Source organism: Amblyomma mixtum, chromosome 6 (assembly GCF_055824585.1).
Source record: "Amblyomma mixtum isolate Tamu chromosome 6, ASM5582458v1, whole genome shotgun sequence".
In the NCBI taxonomy this organism is placed as follows: Eukaryota; Metazoa; Arthropoda; class Arachnida; order Ixodida; family Ixodidae; genus Amblyomma; species Amblyomma mixtum.
In genome coordinates this window covers 16,023,377-16,039,203 of record NC_143017.1, presented here as the reverse complement: position 1 = coordinate 16,039,203, position 15,827 = coordinate 16,023,377, and the positions used below count along the sequence as shown (strand labels likewise).

The 15,827-nt window shown below is 48.4% G+C and overlaps 1 protein-coding gene across 1 annotated transcript in view; it reads left to right on the top strand.

Moving 5' to 3' along the window:
• Positions 1 to 15,827, top strand: part of nab (NGFI-A-binding protein homolog) — a 661,188-nt gene that overhangs the window by 635,275 nt on the left and 10,086 nt on the right. The window contains exons 14-15 of the mRNA XM_089547593.1: positions 1,677 to 1,762; positions 6,733 to 6,960. Of these exons, the coding sequence (XP_089403719.1) occupies positions 1,677 to 1,762; positions 6,733 to 6,960 (314 nt within the window). The remainder of the gene's footprint in view (positions 1 to 1,676; positions 1,763 to 6,732; positions 6,961 to 15,827) is intronic.

Genomic DNA, 15,827 nt, shown 5'->3' with positions numbered 1-15,827 from the left:
TGCTGAAGAATTTTGATTCAGCAGCGTTAATCAAGAAGGAACGTATCAGTGCCCGTCAGTGAGGACTCTGCTAGGCCCTCGGGTGTTCAACACCCCGAACAGGGCCGCCGTGTGCTGACTTTTGATGCGGCCACTTGAGCTTTCATCGCAGGTGGGGGAGAGGACGAGGTACGGGGTCCTTCGAAGCCGCGGGCGAACGTTTCCCGACGTACGGAGGCAGAAGGAGCGCGGCGAATCGCTGCCTGTCATGATCCCGCACTCGTCTGTGCAGACGACAGAGGAGCACAAAACAGCGGAACGCGCAACGAGCGCACCGGGCAGGAAGGCATCGCCAGCTCCCCGTGACTGACACGGGCTGTCACTCAACGGCCTCAGTGTCGAGCTGGATATTTCGCTTCGCTCCTTCAGTCCCCCCCCTCCCCCTCCCTCGCTGAAAGCGGTGCTGCCACTTCCTGTGGGCTGGCCGCATTTTTTCCTTATATCCTTAATTTTTCTTTTTATAAAACTTACTGCCTAGGCTTTTTTTTTATTATTCGAGGCATTGTACGGGTGAGCCTTAGCTCTGTTGCTTCTGAAAAAAACGACCCTCCGCTTCTTCATGTGCAGAGAACAAAGATGTCGGGCAGCATTGTCGGTTGGCTGCGTACGCTCAGGCCCCCGCCTGGAGTCTCGGAGGCCACTTTGGAGTGGTCCCAATAATGCGGCGTAAACGTTGGCCTGTGCGGGCCGAGGAAAGGCCTACGCAGTTTATTTCCCGCTCCTTCTTTCGTCCTACTTGGTGGCGTCCTCTGATGGGGTTCACAAAATGTATGGGCGTAAAGAATGGATACTTCCAGAGGTCCAGGCATTCAGACGTCGTGATAAATAAACGAAGTCCGCGATGTATTGCGATTTAGTATTGGTTTTCTTCCGGCACGGATTTAGTTTTTGGAACTCTTCTCCCTGTTCTTTCACAAATGGGCCCAAGACTCGTTTCTAGTGCTGCTTAATTAATGTGCACAGTGCCGCGCAAAAAGCACATCTTATCCTAGACCAGCTTGATGCATTCACCATGGCGTTTTTATAGGCAAGGGGCATACTGTCTCCAGCCGAAGCCCTAATTGAAAAACCTGACATTTCGTAACCGTCCCGATTCCTTGACAACGGACAGTCAGGAGTGCAGCTTTGAATGAACGAACTAGGTGGGCACGGGGAGCAGGGCATTTTTTTTTATTCACATACCCTAAAGGCCCTATACAGGCATTACATAGGGGGGGGGGGGGGGGGTTGAAAAACCCATAGTCAATGTAGTAGGTACATAACAAAGGGAAATTTGAAACCTGAAAATGTGAAAAGCATAAACAAACGCGCTCCAGTAAAGAGTGAACATAACTGGGTCAAAGAAAGGCTTGAGAACACACACACACACGTCGACCACAATGCAGGAGACAAAATTCAATTCTAGCAACAACGTATTAAGAATAACTAAGCACGGAGTAAGAACTTCAGTTTGCTAACAAATGCGTCGTAATTTTTTTCGGAACGCGATTTCTGCAGGCAGCTTATTCCAACGGCAAATGGCAAGGAACAATGGCTAATTGCGCATAAGTTTGGTGTGAGCGATCTTGGGTTGCACTTTAAAGCAGTGGTTGCACGACCAGTGTTGCTGACAGCGTGTGTCGTCCTCCTCCCCGCAGGTACTGCAGCAGCCCAGCTGCGAAGGGCCAGTACGGGCGACTTTCGTCGTGTTCGGAGCAAGACAAAGTGGACACCGACGACACGGGTGAGCGCACCTCGGTCTGGCAGCGCCACCGCTAGCAGAGGAGCAAAAAGCAGATAGGCGAAAGAGTGATCCCCAGTCGCCGGTTGGCCTTTGTTTTGCGACCTTGACTGACAGACAGACAGGGAGATTCTTGTTTAACGTTTACAGATTTTTATTTTAAAAGGTATAAAAGGTACGTTGGTGCGGTTGGTCCAGATGGAGTGTAAAACAAGACGTATATTATGTACCGGATTTGTATCGCTAACTCGGTGATTAAGTGAATAAATCACGTGATAAAAGTTTTTATTTTGTTTTAGAGTGGGCCAGCTTGTGCTGCGAAATTAAAGCCGGTCAACATGGGGTGTAAGCCCTGGTTTTTAATTTTACTGCTCGGCAATGTAGCTTGAAACAGCCAACCTCAAAAATATAAAGTTCAAAGCGCGTTGGGTTGACTTTTATGCATTACATATTTTCAAAATGGAGTCACTGGCGTTTCTTAGGCATCGAATGCTGAAACTTTTTGTGCATTTTATGACGTGAAACAAGTTAACTAGATTTCAGTGGTGATAACACGTGCAGCGACTTCATTTTACGTGTTCGCAATGCGGGAAAGCCAACTTAACGAACTGTGCAATGCATATTTCGGATGTTCGTTTTTATAATAATAATAATAACAATAAACACCTTTATTTTCAGAGAGTCTGCCCAAGCCATAAAGGCTTGTAGGGCAGTACTCGGCAATCGATGAAAGACAGATATATTGAACAATAGGTGTTACAAAGCAAGCAAACAATGATAAACCGCAATACCTAAGGCAAACAAGAACAAAGAAACAGTTTAGGTTACCGACATATGTGTTGTTAAGAAGTTCTTTAATAGAGACAACGAAGAAACTGAAAAGATTGAATCAGGCAGAGAATTAAACATTTTTGGTATGTAATAATTACGAGTGAAGTGGCCATAGTGAATGTAGCAGCGAGGTACCGTAAAACGGGGATGATGTTCGAAAGGACGAACAGGAATGAAAGGCACCAAAAATGTACTCTCCCAAAAGTGAGCACGAATGACTACATGATGGAAGAGGGCATCAAAAGAGGGCAGCTGTAAAAGCGAAAACAAATTGCAATCAGGTGAAGCATTTGTGTTGTATGCCACGGATCGAAGGATGTTCTTTAGTATCGCATTTAATTTCATTCGCCAAGTCTTTGAGCAATGATAATAAACAGTGACTCCATATCTGAGAATCCCATAAATGAGAGCATGTGCAATAAGCTTGCGAGTCTGAAAAGGTAATAAATAACGAACATTGTATAGCACACATGATAAACCACGAAGCTTGTTTCATACTAGGGTAAGATGACTGTTCCAGGACATATCACTGTGAAAAAGTATACCAAGGTACTTGACACTATTTGAAAAATTAATTGGAATGCACGAACAATTAAGACAATGCGAAGAATGTAAAAACAATGGTTCAACGAAAGAAAGCTTTTTAGGAGGATTACGAAAACAAATGAGTTTAGTTTTCTGTTGATTAATTGCAATAGAATTATTTAAGAACCAGTTCATAACATGCACCACATCTGTTCTAAGAGCATCCATGGCCAGAGGCAACGAAGTATTTGTTGACAACAATAACGTGTCATCGGCGTATTGAAAGATGTAACATTTTGCGACAGCATTCGATAAATCAGTTACAAATAAATTGAAAAGCAAAGGCGATAAAACAGAGCCCTGTGGAACACCTGCCGACAAAAATGATTCAGAACTTCGATGCCCGCTTATTTCAACAACTTGAGCCCGATTAGAAAAATATTCTTTCAGCAAATCTTTAAAAGGACCCCTAAAGCCCATGACATCAAGTTTTTCTAGCAGTAGGTCATGCCGAACACAATCAAAAGCTTTGCTAGCCTCCAAAAACAGACCACATGCGAATTTGTTATTATCAAAGCATGAGTAAATGATATCAGTAAAGGTTTCTAATAACAGAACAGTTCCTTTACCTTCAATAAAACCAAACTGTGCCTCTGATAAGATATTATTCGTGAAAACAAAACTGTACATAACTCGGAATAGGTGCTTTTCAAGAATCTGCGCAATCGCAGGTAGAATTGAAATAGGCCTGTAATTTTCAATAGCTTTTAAAGAGCCACTTTTATGTAACGGTTTAACTACGGCAACTTTTAAATTGTGTGGAATGAAGCATTCAGTGATAAAACCATTCAACATAAAAACCGCATTTCCGGTTAAAAAAACAAATAAAAAGGAAACTCGCGTTAGATTTCGACGACCTTTAATTTAGTACCGGGACTTTGCCGCCTAAAATAAAATATAAAGATTAATTATTTAATTTAAGTTAATTAATCATTAAATTATCGATCCAAAATCAGCAACATAAATCCCGCCTTCCTGTGCAGTCCGCCTGCAGAGACTGCATCGACGTATCTTTCGCAGTTTTTAAATTAAAATTTCTAATCATGAAAAAAAATCACCCGGTAGAACGCGAAATAAATCTTTGATCGAAAGAGTTTAGTTTTAATTTACGGAGGTTTAACGCCCCAAAGCGACTCAGGGCTTTGAGGGCCGCCGTAGTGAAGGGCCGCTGAAATTTCGACCGCCTTGCATGATCGAAAAAAGAAGGATATTGTTTTCGAAAGGTCTGTTTCAGTTATCGTTCAAAATTGAACAAACTGCGTAGTTGTAGACCTCTGTTCAACGGAATACCCTCTGGCAAGGAGTAAACATTGCAGAAGTTGTAATTTTACACTCGGTGCAGTTGTATTGTTCAGAAGCTGCGCAGTGTACGTTTACTATTTCTGCAAAACGGGCAGAGAACAGCGCGGTCTAGGCGAGAGAAACAAGACACCATAGTCGCCGACTCTCACGCAGTTCGTGTTAAACGGTCTGAAAGCCAGAGGGGCAGCGTTGCCTTGGATATGCGTGCTTTCCTGTTAATTATGTGCGGTTAATAATCGCAAACGTGGTATGCGAACTGCGAGAGAGAATGAGTGTAAATGTTGGAAATCTGCATGTGAGTGCTTGCGGTGCGTAGGTTTCATTGTCTGGCTTCGCGCTGTTCGTTGCAGGGCGACGAGCTCGTGTCCGCCGCCAGATGTCGCTCTGCAGCAGCTTCTTTGTGGAAAGAATTTTTCTACGATAACTCAAGAGGCAGTGCCCTACTTTTTGAAGCTAGGTCAGGGTGTCTTAGAACGCGCAGCTACAAAAAGAAATTTAACGAAGAAGATGACACATGTGCAGTGTGTGGTAGATCTGTGGAGACAATTGAACACCTTATAATCAAATGTGATGGTATCCATCCGGATGTCGATGCAGGCACAGTCACTCTTCCTGAGGCCCTAGGGTTTAAAGATGACAATGGTCATGTAAATAAATCTGCAGTGGAAGTTAGCAAAAAGGGATTGGAGGACTGGTGGCTGAAAAGCAGAGATGTGGCATAAGGTTAGAATTGTAGGAAACCATAGGTAAAGATGATGGCGAATCTTAATGAGCATTGTCAACACAGTAAACAAAAAATAATAAAGAAAGAAAAGCTGAGCATGGTGGCAGTTGCCACCACCCCGTTTCAAAGGGGCCGCTCCTATCCATCCATCCATGTGCTTGCACTGCTTCTGGCACAGCTGTCAGATCAGATCATGCCAGTTGGGAAACTCAGCTTCAGAGAGGGACTAGGATGGTGCCGTCATCTGAAAGCAGCCAAGAAAACCTGTTTCTTAATGATGCCATTGTATTCCGAAAAGAGTTTTTTTTTGCTTATTTTTTCTTGATTTATCTCTCAGACTGTTATATCTGTGCTTTTTTTAAGGCATCTGTTTCACTTACTTTGTGCCAGGAGGTTGTGCGTTCTGTTAACAACCTTCAAGTTTTCGACTCGAACTCAGTTTACGTTATTGCTCTCGAGAGGCGTGAAGTCTGTTAACGCCTGAATTTTGTTCACCTCGGACCGACGTATTCTCATACAGGGACCGTATGCGAAGTTCCGCAACTGGTAATATCAAAGAGCTTTACGTCTAATGTAGCGCACGTATTTATGACTGTCACAGTGAACGGAAAAATTGTCTCTCTCATTGGCTGCTGTGTTGCTCACTGCCTGAGTTGAAAGGGTTAAGGCGCATTCACTCCTGAAGTTCTTTGTGTGTGTACTGCAAAAAGCTGCACACATCAGCAGGTCACGAGCAGCAGAGGGCCCTATCACACCCCTGGTCTTGCAGTCAAACTAACGTCTTTCGACTCAGGGTGTAAGGCCCCTCGTCGATCGTAATAGTGGCCTCACGAGATGTGAACCTTGTTGGCACGCGACCGATGCAAAGGTGCTTAAGGTGCTTGCATTTTGATGCCTCGTGCCGTGGTTACCATTCGCTAACTAAAAGATCCTGCCTGATCAGCCCAGAGCCGCTGGCTCCAGTGAGGGCTTGTGCATATCGTGCATGTAAGCGGGGCTATTATTTAAGTTAAGCATGTTATAGCACATTTAACGACAGGAAACGAGGGCGGTGTTCTAGAAAATTGCTTGTTTGATATATTCTGCTGCCTCGCAAAGTCTATAAGTTTTTACTTTACCTCCAACCCTTATGCCGTAAAAATAATTTTGTATGACCACCATGCAAGCATATGTAGACAGTACTTGGAAGAAAAGACAAGTCTGACGGAAATAATGGCTGCTGTTAACACTACCGAAGCTTTCATAATCAGTCTGTAATTTTTCTACTGACAACCTGCATTTTTCTGTGAGTAAATGAATTCGAAGCACGAGAGGCACTTTTAGACGTGGGAGTTCTTCCGACGTTCGCGATTCCTGCGGTTATCTGGGAATAGATTTCTAGTTAATGTAACTTGTCCACATCTCGTGTGGTTGTTGGAGCTAACGTTCCACCCATTTCTCACGTGTGTAAGGCACATTAAGATACCCTCGGCGGTGCAAATTGCGGACAGTGCAGCACGACTCATGCGTGTGTCCTGTACGGCGCTCGCAGACTCGCAGTTCTCGGCGTACAGCAACAACTCCTCGCCCACGCTGAGCCACGAGGCGCACGATTCGCCGTCGCAAGACTCGAACCAGTCCGGCAATCCGGCCTCTTCGCAGCAGCAGCCGCCGCCGCAGCCGAGTGCCGCAGACGTGTTCAACATGAAGATGGCCAACGTCAAGAAGACCTCGGCGCAGATCACCAAGCAGCTGGTCCAGGAGACGCTGATGGACGAAGGTGCGTGTCTTTTCGATGCTCCTGGCACACATTTGCGAAGACCTGCGTGCTCCGCTCTTACTCGCCCGGAGGAGTCGGTTTGCCTTCATTTGATCTTTTTTTTATTTTACTATCTACCGAAAGCAAGTTTTCTCCACGATTGTCATTATTATCGTCGTCACCATTCATATTACTTCCGCTGCAGGAATTAGGCCTCTCCAAATAATCTCGAATTATTTCTGCCCTGCGGCGCCTTGCTGAAATGTTTCATACGACTAACAAGCAAGGAGTCGTGGGAGTACGGAGTCCGTGTACGATATATAAAAAATGTATGAAAATTCTTATGCTTCCCATATCCTTTCACGAGGCGTTCTACATCCACTCCGTGTCGATTCCAATGATTCCATATTATGTGCGTGCGTACGAGTTGCGCAGATGGTTTGTATAGACTCCGTATGTTAAATATTGTTTTGCAATAAGCCATATGGAAAGCATGGAATGACGGCACTGGTAATGCGGAACGTTTCACAAGGAAACGGCGGCTTACATATCCCACCAAATGGTTTAATCTTCTCTATTGTCCCACGCCAGCTTTTTCTCCCCTTCGAATGCACTCTGTTGTCTAACACACCGTGCGGTACCTGCTCTCCGCATATCATGGACCTCGCAAGTTTGTTTTTTCTTCTCATCTTCCGCTGGCATATGGCCACAGGTGATGTGGCGACAAACGCGGTCTTGACAGCCAGATCATCGTAGGGCGTTGTCATTGTAGGACCATTGTAGGAAGTTGGGATCACCATAGGATGTTATATAAATGTTTATCGTACACTGATCTCGCTAATTTCCGGCAAGCAGAAAGGGTACAAGAAGAGAATGTTTTGAAATGTAGTGCAGTGCAGCAAACACTATTTTTATTGCTGTTTAATTTTTACAGGAATACACAATACTTGCCGTCATCATGGCATATGAAGATTTTGTTGGGAGCTGTTGGCTTACATTTGTAATTATGAGCAAGAATTAAATGAATTTAACTAGGTGCCTCACGACGTGCATAGAAATGTTTCAGACATCCAAGTATCCTTTGGCCTATTTCATATTCATGAAACGTCAATAAAACGGAGAATTGAGCTAGTTGGTACATACTGCTGGGAAAAAAACAGTGCTGAGACGAGGGACAAAGAAAGAAGAAGACAACAGGACCGGCACTGACTGTCAACTGAAAGTTTCAGTTTCAGTTTATTTCCCACAACAAGTACAGGGCATGTACGAGGTGTGGCGAGGGTGACGGGATAAAAGCTGCGTAAAGGGCAGCTTGACTGGTCCCGTCTCCCCGGACAACATGGCAGCAAGCACGACAGTTCGGGAGTACATAAAATACATAATCAAGGTTCACCTCCCTCCCCTTCCTGACACGCATCCCCTCTCACACCACTTTCCTTCCCCACCTCCGGGCCTTCCTCCTCGGAGCGAAGGCCCTATTTAATCCCTGCCAATGATGAACGCTTTGCCCAGACGAAGACAAGTCCCCTTGTCGAAACGTTGGCTCAAGCAACCTGAGGTTTTCCCATCCCTTGTTCATTTTGTGATCGCCAAGGACCATCTACCACACCCTCTCTCTACCATATGATGGGAAAGAATAACAAGGAACAATGGAAAAAATATACGCTCAAGATAAGTGCAGAAACAGTGAATCAGTGCATTAGTTAATAAATACAATTAAATCTTACAGTACGGATTAGCAAATAATGTCGAATAATTTTTTCTTGGTTAGAACCCGCAGCTGCTCTTCCGTTAGCTTATATTTGTTTAGTGTACTAGGCAGCCTGTATCGAAGCATCTGGAGACCGTAGTTAGTACGTGGTCGCGGAACGTGCCCTTAGTTTATTGGAAACAACACGCAATATATACTCCATCCAGAACCAACAGTGTATGGCAACACCAAACCCATAGTGATACATCAATCACCTGAACCATGATACTTTAGTTCACAGTCGTGAACTGTTACGGAGGGGGTGCTCACGCACGAGTCACTGTTTTTGTGGATATGAAACGCTTCACTGATTTCCCTTGTTAGTTTATCTTTATGTTTGTGCAGGATCCTAGTATCATTAAAAATGGGGTACATGATTTTTCAGAAGGATCAGGTTGGTTATTCTGGGGACAGTTCCTGTAATGCATGGCCAAATTTGACGACGGTGCCTCTTTCAAAGGAGTCTTGTGGTCTTTTAGGCGGATGTTCAAGCACCTTCCTGTTTGACCTATTTAAGTCTTCCCGCACGTGAACGGCACTTGATACACAACCCCTTCAGGACAAGGGACAAACCTCAGGTCATGCTTAATCTGGCAACCTTTTTTTGTTTTTCTTCGTTTCTTTTCCTCATCCCTGGCCCTTCAGTCTACAATGGCGCACAATTTGCCGAGCTTGTTTGGTGCAGAAAAAAGAACATCGATGCCATATCTGCTGCCTACTTGCTTCAAACGGTGTGACATTTGGTGAATGTACGGTAGAACAGCAAATTTCTTTATTTCTTTACTTTTGTGAAGGTTCATTCATACTCATGGCAGACAAAAAAAAACGCATTTCGAGGAACTAGGGCCGACAGGATTTTTTTTTTATTTCTTTGCGTCGTGGTCAATATGCCCTCACTTATTGCAGTCATCTAAAAAGGAAGGAATTAAGAGAACTAGCCGCTTAAACTGCAGGATTTGTTACATCTTTTCTCGATATGCTTTTCATGTTATCGAGATAACACAGGACATAAATACATACAGTTTTTTTTTCTCCGCGACGGTTCATGGCACTGCCTTTTCAAATGTGGTCAAAGGCGCACCTCATAAAGACCAGTCCTCGATCTCCCGTCGTCTCTTTCTCGGCTTCTTAGCTTTGCGTTATAAAGCCACGACAAAATTTTGGCTTTGAGTGCGGCTCCGTGCGCGTACACGAAGGCAGGCAGTTTAAGCTATTTTCTTAGTGTTTTATTTTTCTGAACGGATAATTCCCTCGAGATATTTTCAACATCAGGGCAGGAGTTGCAGCACAATTCATACGTATGCGCAGAATGACCGACACCGGAGCTATCCGTGCATCGATCAAGTTATAATAATAATAATTTATTTCCATCACCATACAGTGTTGGAGGGGATGGGAATAAAAGCGGTTATCGCTTGACAAAATTCCCACCCCCCTGAACAGCAAGTAGGCAGTGGCATGCGACGGCACTTCTGAGAAAATAAAAGAGAGAGAGAGGGAGAAAGAAAGAAAGAGACAACAGACACATAAACAATCACCAGCGTGTGCAGAAAATCAATGCGGCTTTAAGAAATTACAACAAAAACAACAAAAAAAAACCTGTTATAAAGATTATAACAACAGCTAACAATACATGAAATACAAGTTCAAATTTTTAATGCTAGAAAAATGTGGCTTCAGGAATAAAGTAGTTGAGGAGGTCAGAGCAGCTAATATTTCCTATGTTAATGTTTGCAGTGTAGGGGTGCGTTTATTAGGCGTCCTCAAGAGACCGAACCGCTGTGCAGGGTCTGGCAGCGTAGGCGGGCGTAGCCAGCACCAAGAGAGAAGAGAGCGGGGGAACTTCGTCGTCGTCAGGCGCAGCGTAGTGTCGGCGCATAACTTCGTCGTCGTCAGGCGCAGCGCAGTGTCGGCGCATGGTGGTAGCGGAACCTGTCACACTTGGCACACTACAGTTTCCCCCGGGTGAAAAGGAGCCATCCTGGCGTCTTAAGGGGAAGGAAGAACAGAGGGGTCGTAGTACGGCTTCAGTCGGTCGACGTGGACGGTTTCGCGGCCACGGCGACGCAAGTCCGCAGCGGGTGCAACAGGCTCAACAATATAATTGACCGGAGATGTTTGCTTGAGAACCCGGTAGGGACCATGATACCGATGCAGCAGTTTCCGCGAAAGGCCGGGAGTTGTGGGAGGCACCCAGAGCCACACAAGGGAGTCGGCAGGGTAGGAGGTAGAGGCCGCGGAAGTGTCGCGGTCATGTTTTTGCTGCCACTGGGTCTGCGTGGTAAACGAGCGAGCAAGCTGGCGGCATTCTTCGGCGTACCTGGCAGCGTCGGACAGTGGCGTGGACTCGGAAATGTCGGGTCGGTAGCGAATAAGAGTATCCATCGTGCAGGGGGGCTCGCGGCCGTACAGAAGAAACAAGGGAGAGAATCCAGTGGTGGTTTGTGTCGCAGTGTTATATGCGTAGGTGACGAAGGGAAGAACTTGGTCCCAGTTGGAGTGGTTGGCGTCGACGTACATGGACAGCATGTCACTGAGGGTTCGGTTGAAACGCTCGATCAGGCCGTTGGTCTGAGGGTGATAAGACGAAGCGGTTCGATGGATAATGTGGCATTCCTTGAGGAGGGCCTCAAGAGCGTCAGACAGGAATACGCGTCCACGGTCGCTGAGCAGTTCTTGAGGAGCACCATGGCGAAGAATCAGGTTCTTTAGAAGAAAGGAAGCCACGTCGCGGGCGGAGGCAGATGGTAATGGAGACGTTTCAGCATAACGTGTGAGATGATCCACGGCCACGATAATCCAGCGGTGACCAGCGGGAGTGGGAGGGAGGGGGCCGTAGAGGTCTATGCCAACGCGGTCAAACGGGCGGGCAGGACAGGGTAACGGTTGCAGTGGAGCAGGCGAGGTGTGAGGCGGACATTTACGCCGTTGACAGGATGGGCAAGATCGCACAAAGTGGCGAACAAAGCGGTACATGCCACGCCAGTAGAATCGAAGACGCAGACGCGTGTAGGTTTTCAACACGCCGCCGTGGGCACACTGTGGGTCCGCATGAAAAGCGGCGCAAATGTCGGTGCGTAGATGGCGGGGGATCACTAGGAGCCATTTGCGTCCGTCGAACAGGTAATTGCGACGGTAGAGGAGACCGTCCCGAATAGAAAAACGGGCTTGACGTAAGAGAGAACGGGACGAATTATCAGTCGTAGGACTCGAAAGGAAGTTAATAAGACTGGCGATCCAAGGGTCTTTCTGCTGCTCGGTTGACATGTCGGCAGTGGCAAGCGAGGACAAGTCGTAAGCAGACACAGGAGCAGGCGATGAAGCACTAGGTAGCGGCGAGCGGGAAAGAGCGTCCGCGTCATTATGCTTGAGGCCGGAGCGGTAAATGACATGAATGTCATACTCCTGCAATCGCAGAGCCCAGCGAGCTAGGCGGCCTGACGGGTCTTTGAGAGGCCAGCCAGCACAGGGCATGGTGGTCGGTTACTATACAGAACGGGCGACCGTAGACATAGGGACGAAATTTTCCAATGGCCCAAATGATGGCCAAACATTCTCGTTCGGTAACAGAATAGTTGGCCTCCGCTTTACTCAAGGTCCGGCTGGCGTAGGCGACCACATATTCACGGAAGCCAGGTTTGCGTTGGGTGAGAACGGCACCCAGTCCAATACCGCTGGCGTCAGTGTGGATCTCAGTAGGCGCAGTCGGGTCAAAGTGGCGCAGGATAGGAGGCGAAACCAAAAGGCGGCGCAAGGTGTCGAAGGCGTCATCGCAAGCAGGCGTCCAAGCGGAGAGGTTGGAGCTGCCTGCGAGTAGCTGGGTCAGAGGAGCGATGATCGAGGCGAAATTTAAGATGAAGCGACGGAAGTACGAGCAAAGGCCAACGAAGCTACGGAGCTGCTTCAGTGAGGTGGGCTTCGGAAATTCGGCAACTGCAAGAAGTTTGGCGGGGTCCGGAAGAATGCCGTCTTTAGAGACTACATGTCCTAAAATGGTGAGTTGTCGGGCAGCAAAGCGGCACTTTTTCAAATTCATCTGGAGCCCAGCGTCAGTAAGACAAGTCAGAACGCGCTCCAGGCGGATGAGATGAGAAGAAAAGTCCGCAGAAAAGATGACGATGTCATCGAGATAGCAAAGACAACTCTCCCACTTGAGTCCACTAAGGATGGTGTCCATCAGGCGTTCGAAAGTTGCCGGGGCGTTGCAAAGGCCAAACGGCATGACGTTGAACTCATATAAGCCGTCAGGTGTTATGAAGGCAGTTTTTGAGCGATCAGTGTCAGCCATAGGCACCTGCCAGTAACCTGACCTCAAATCCAGCGAGGAGAAATACTCAGCTCCTTGCAAGCAGTCCAGGGCGTCATCAATTCGTGGCAGGGGATAGACGTCCTTGCGTGTGATGTTGTTGAGCCGGCGGTAATCAACACAGAACCTGATAGAACCATCTTTCTTTTTTACCAACACAACAGGAGACGCCCAAGGACTGTGAGAGGGCTGTATGACACCCCGACGGAGCATGTCGTCCACGTGATCAGAAATGACGCGGCGCTCAGAAGCCGAGACACGATAGGGGCGCTGGCGAAGAGGGGATTGTGTACCGGTGTCGATGGTGTGCGCAACGATAGACGTACGGCCCAAGGCAGTCTGAGGAAGATCGAAAGAAGACCTGAAGCGCTGGAGGAGGGCGACGAGTTGATCACGTAGCGCGGGTGGAAGGTCAGCGTCAATGGCACGGTGGAAGACGTCGGAGGGCGGTGGATCATTCTTAACATCACAGGAGCTGAGCACATCGACATCGAAGGAAGCGGTGGTATCAAGAATAGGGTAGGGAAGGCAGGAATCAAGTTCTTCAATACGCCCGAGGCATTCACCTCGGAGCACTGCTGACGGGCACGAAGATGGGTTCGAGACGTAAATTGTACTTTGTCCATGGTCGATCGTCAGAACAGCAAAGGGAAGCAGGAGGCAGGGATGGCGGGAAGCGGTTTCGGAAGGCGTGAAGAAAACAGTTGAATGAGTGACGCCGGCACAGGAGAGGGGTACGAGGGCAGCAGAAAACGGAGGAATGTCGGTATCAGTCGCGACCACAAGTTTGGCAGACTGCGTAGGTACGTCGCAAAAGGGAGCGTCACACAGCGGAGAAAAGGCGATTTCAGCTCGAGCGCAGTCAATAACGGCACGATGGGTCGAAAGGAAGTCACATCCCAGGATGATGTCGTGTGAGCAGTGAGACAGCACAATAAACTCGATGGTGTACAAAACATCTTGAATGAGGACACGGGCCGTACATGCGGCTGAGGGATGAATGCGCTGTGATGAGGCGGTGCGAAGCGAAAAGTCAGAAAGTGGGGTAGTCACTTTGCGGAGTCGGCGGCAGAGAGCTTCACTTATAACAGATACTGCAGCGCCCGTGTCGACGAGGGCGAGAACCTTGGCACCTTCCACGAACACTACGATTACATTAGCGGGACGACTCGGAGGACTTGAGGAGTTCGAAACAAGCGCAGTTCTTGCCCCCGGAACTGCGGCTGTTAGTTTCCCTCAAGTGCGGAGCTAGAACGTCGCAGCATCGGAGAAGGGGAACGGCGTCGAGGGGAAGGCGATCGGCGAGTGGTGTAAATTTGGCGATCAGGGGAAACAAAGGGGGGACCAGGTGGACTTCTCGGCGAGGATAGTTCGGCATCGTACGGGTAGGAGCGCAGATCAGGTCGAGAAGGCGGAAGGCGCTGGCGGCAAAGCCGCGCGACATGGCCGGGCCGACCACAGGCGTAACAGATGGGTCGGTTGTCCGCAGTACGCCAGGAATTCGTAGGATGTGGGCGAACTCTTGAGAACGGAGCTTGAGACGGGGGCTCAGACGGCGGCGGCGGACGGATAGAAGGGGCGGCCTGGTAGGAATCGGGTGCCGGCGTATGTCATGGCCTGGCCACTGCTTGGGCGTACGTCAGGGGTGCTGTCACAGGCGGGAGCACAGGGCTTGACGGTAGCAGGTCAGCGACTTGGTCTTGCACGACACGGCGAATGGTAGGAGCCAAAGACGGGGTCGAGTCAGGAACTTGGCGGGCGGGGTCTTGAAAATGTGATATGAGGGACAGCTGGCGAGCGACCTCTTCACGAACGAAGGCTTTGATTTGGTTGAGAAGAGGGGAGTCCTCAGGAGAAGTACCGCCCAGGGCCAGTGTAGAGAGGGCCTCGTCGCAGACACCGGCACGCCGTGTGGAAGCGCGCTGCTTGCGGAGCTCGTCGTAGCTCTGGCAAAGCTTAATAACCTCACTGACGGTGGTAGGATTTTTCGCGAGGAGCATCTGAAATGCGTCGTCAGCGATGCCTTTGAGGATGTGGTGGATCTTGTCCGCTTCTGACATGGCGGCGTTGACACGTTTGCAGAGGTCAACGATGTCCTCAATGTAACTTGTGAAGGTCTCGTCGGTGTGTTGAGCGCGGTCCCGTAAGCGCTGTTCGGCACGGAGCTTGCGCACCGCAGGGCGGCCGAATACTTCCGCAAAACTCTTCTTAAATACGGGCCAAGTGGGTAGGTCCGCCTCATGGTTTCGAAACCAGAGGTTCGCCACGTCCGTGAGATAAAAGATGACGTTACTCAGCTTGATAGTGTCATCCCATTTGTTGTAGCTGCTCACTCGCTCATACGATGACAACCAGTCGTCAACATCTTGGTCGGCAGTGCCACTGAAGAGGGCAGGGTCACGCTGCCAGATGGCGCCAGAACAAATGACGGTGGTTGAACTGGCCGCCGGTGTTGGGGCAGTCTCATTTGGCATGGTTGACACAGGCGGCAGCGTACGGCTCCGGAGTTCCAGGTTGGTAGGGGACGAACCCAGCACCTGCACCAATTGTAGGGGTGCGTTTATTAGGCGTCCTCAAGAGACCGAACCGCTGTGCAGGGTCTGGCAGCGTAGGCGGGCGTAGCCAGCACCAAGAGAGAAGAGAGCGGGGGAACTTCGTCGTCGTCAGGCGCAGCGTAGTGTCGGCGCATAACTTCGTCGTCGTCAGGCGCAGCGCAGTGTCGGCGCATGGTGGTAGCGGAACCTGTCACACTTGGCACACTACAGCAGCAATTAATCTATTCAGGAGTGAGGGAAGTTGGAATGTTACCATTTGGCGTCCATAGTTTGTTCT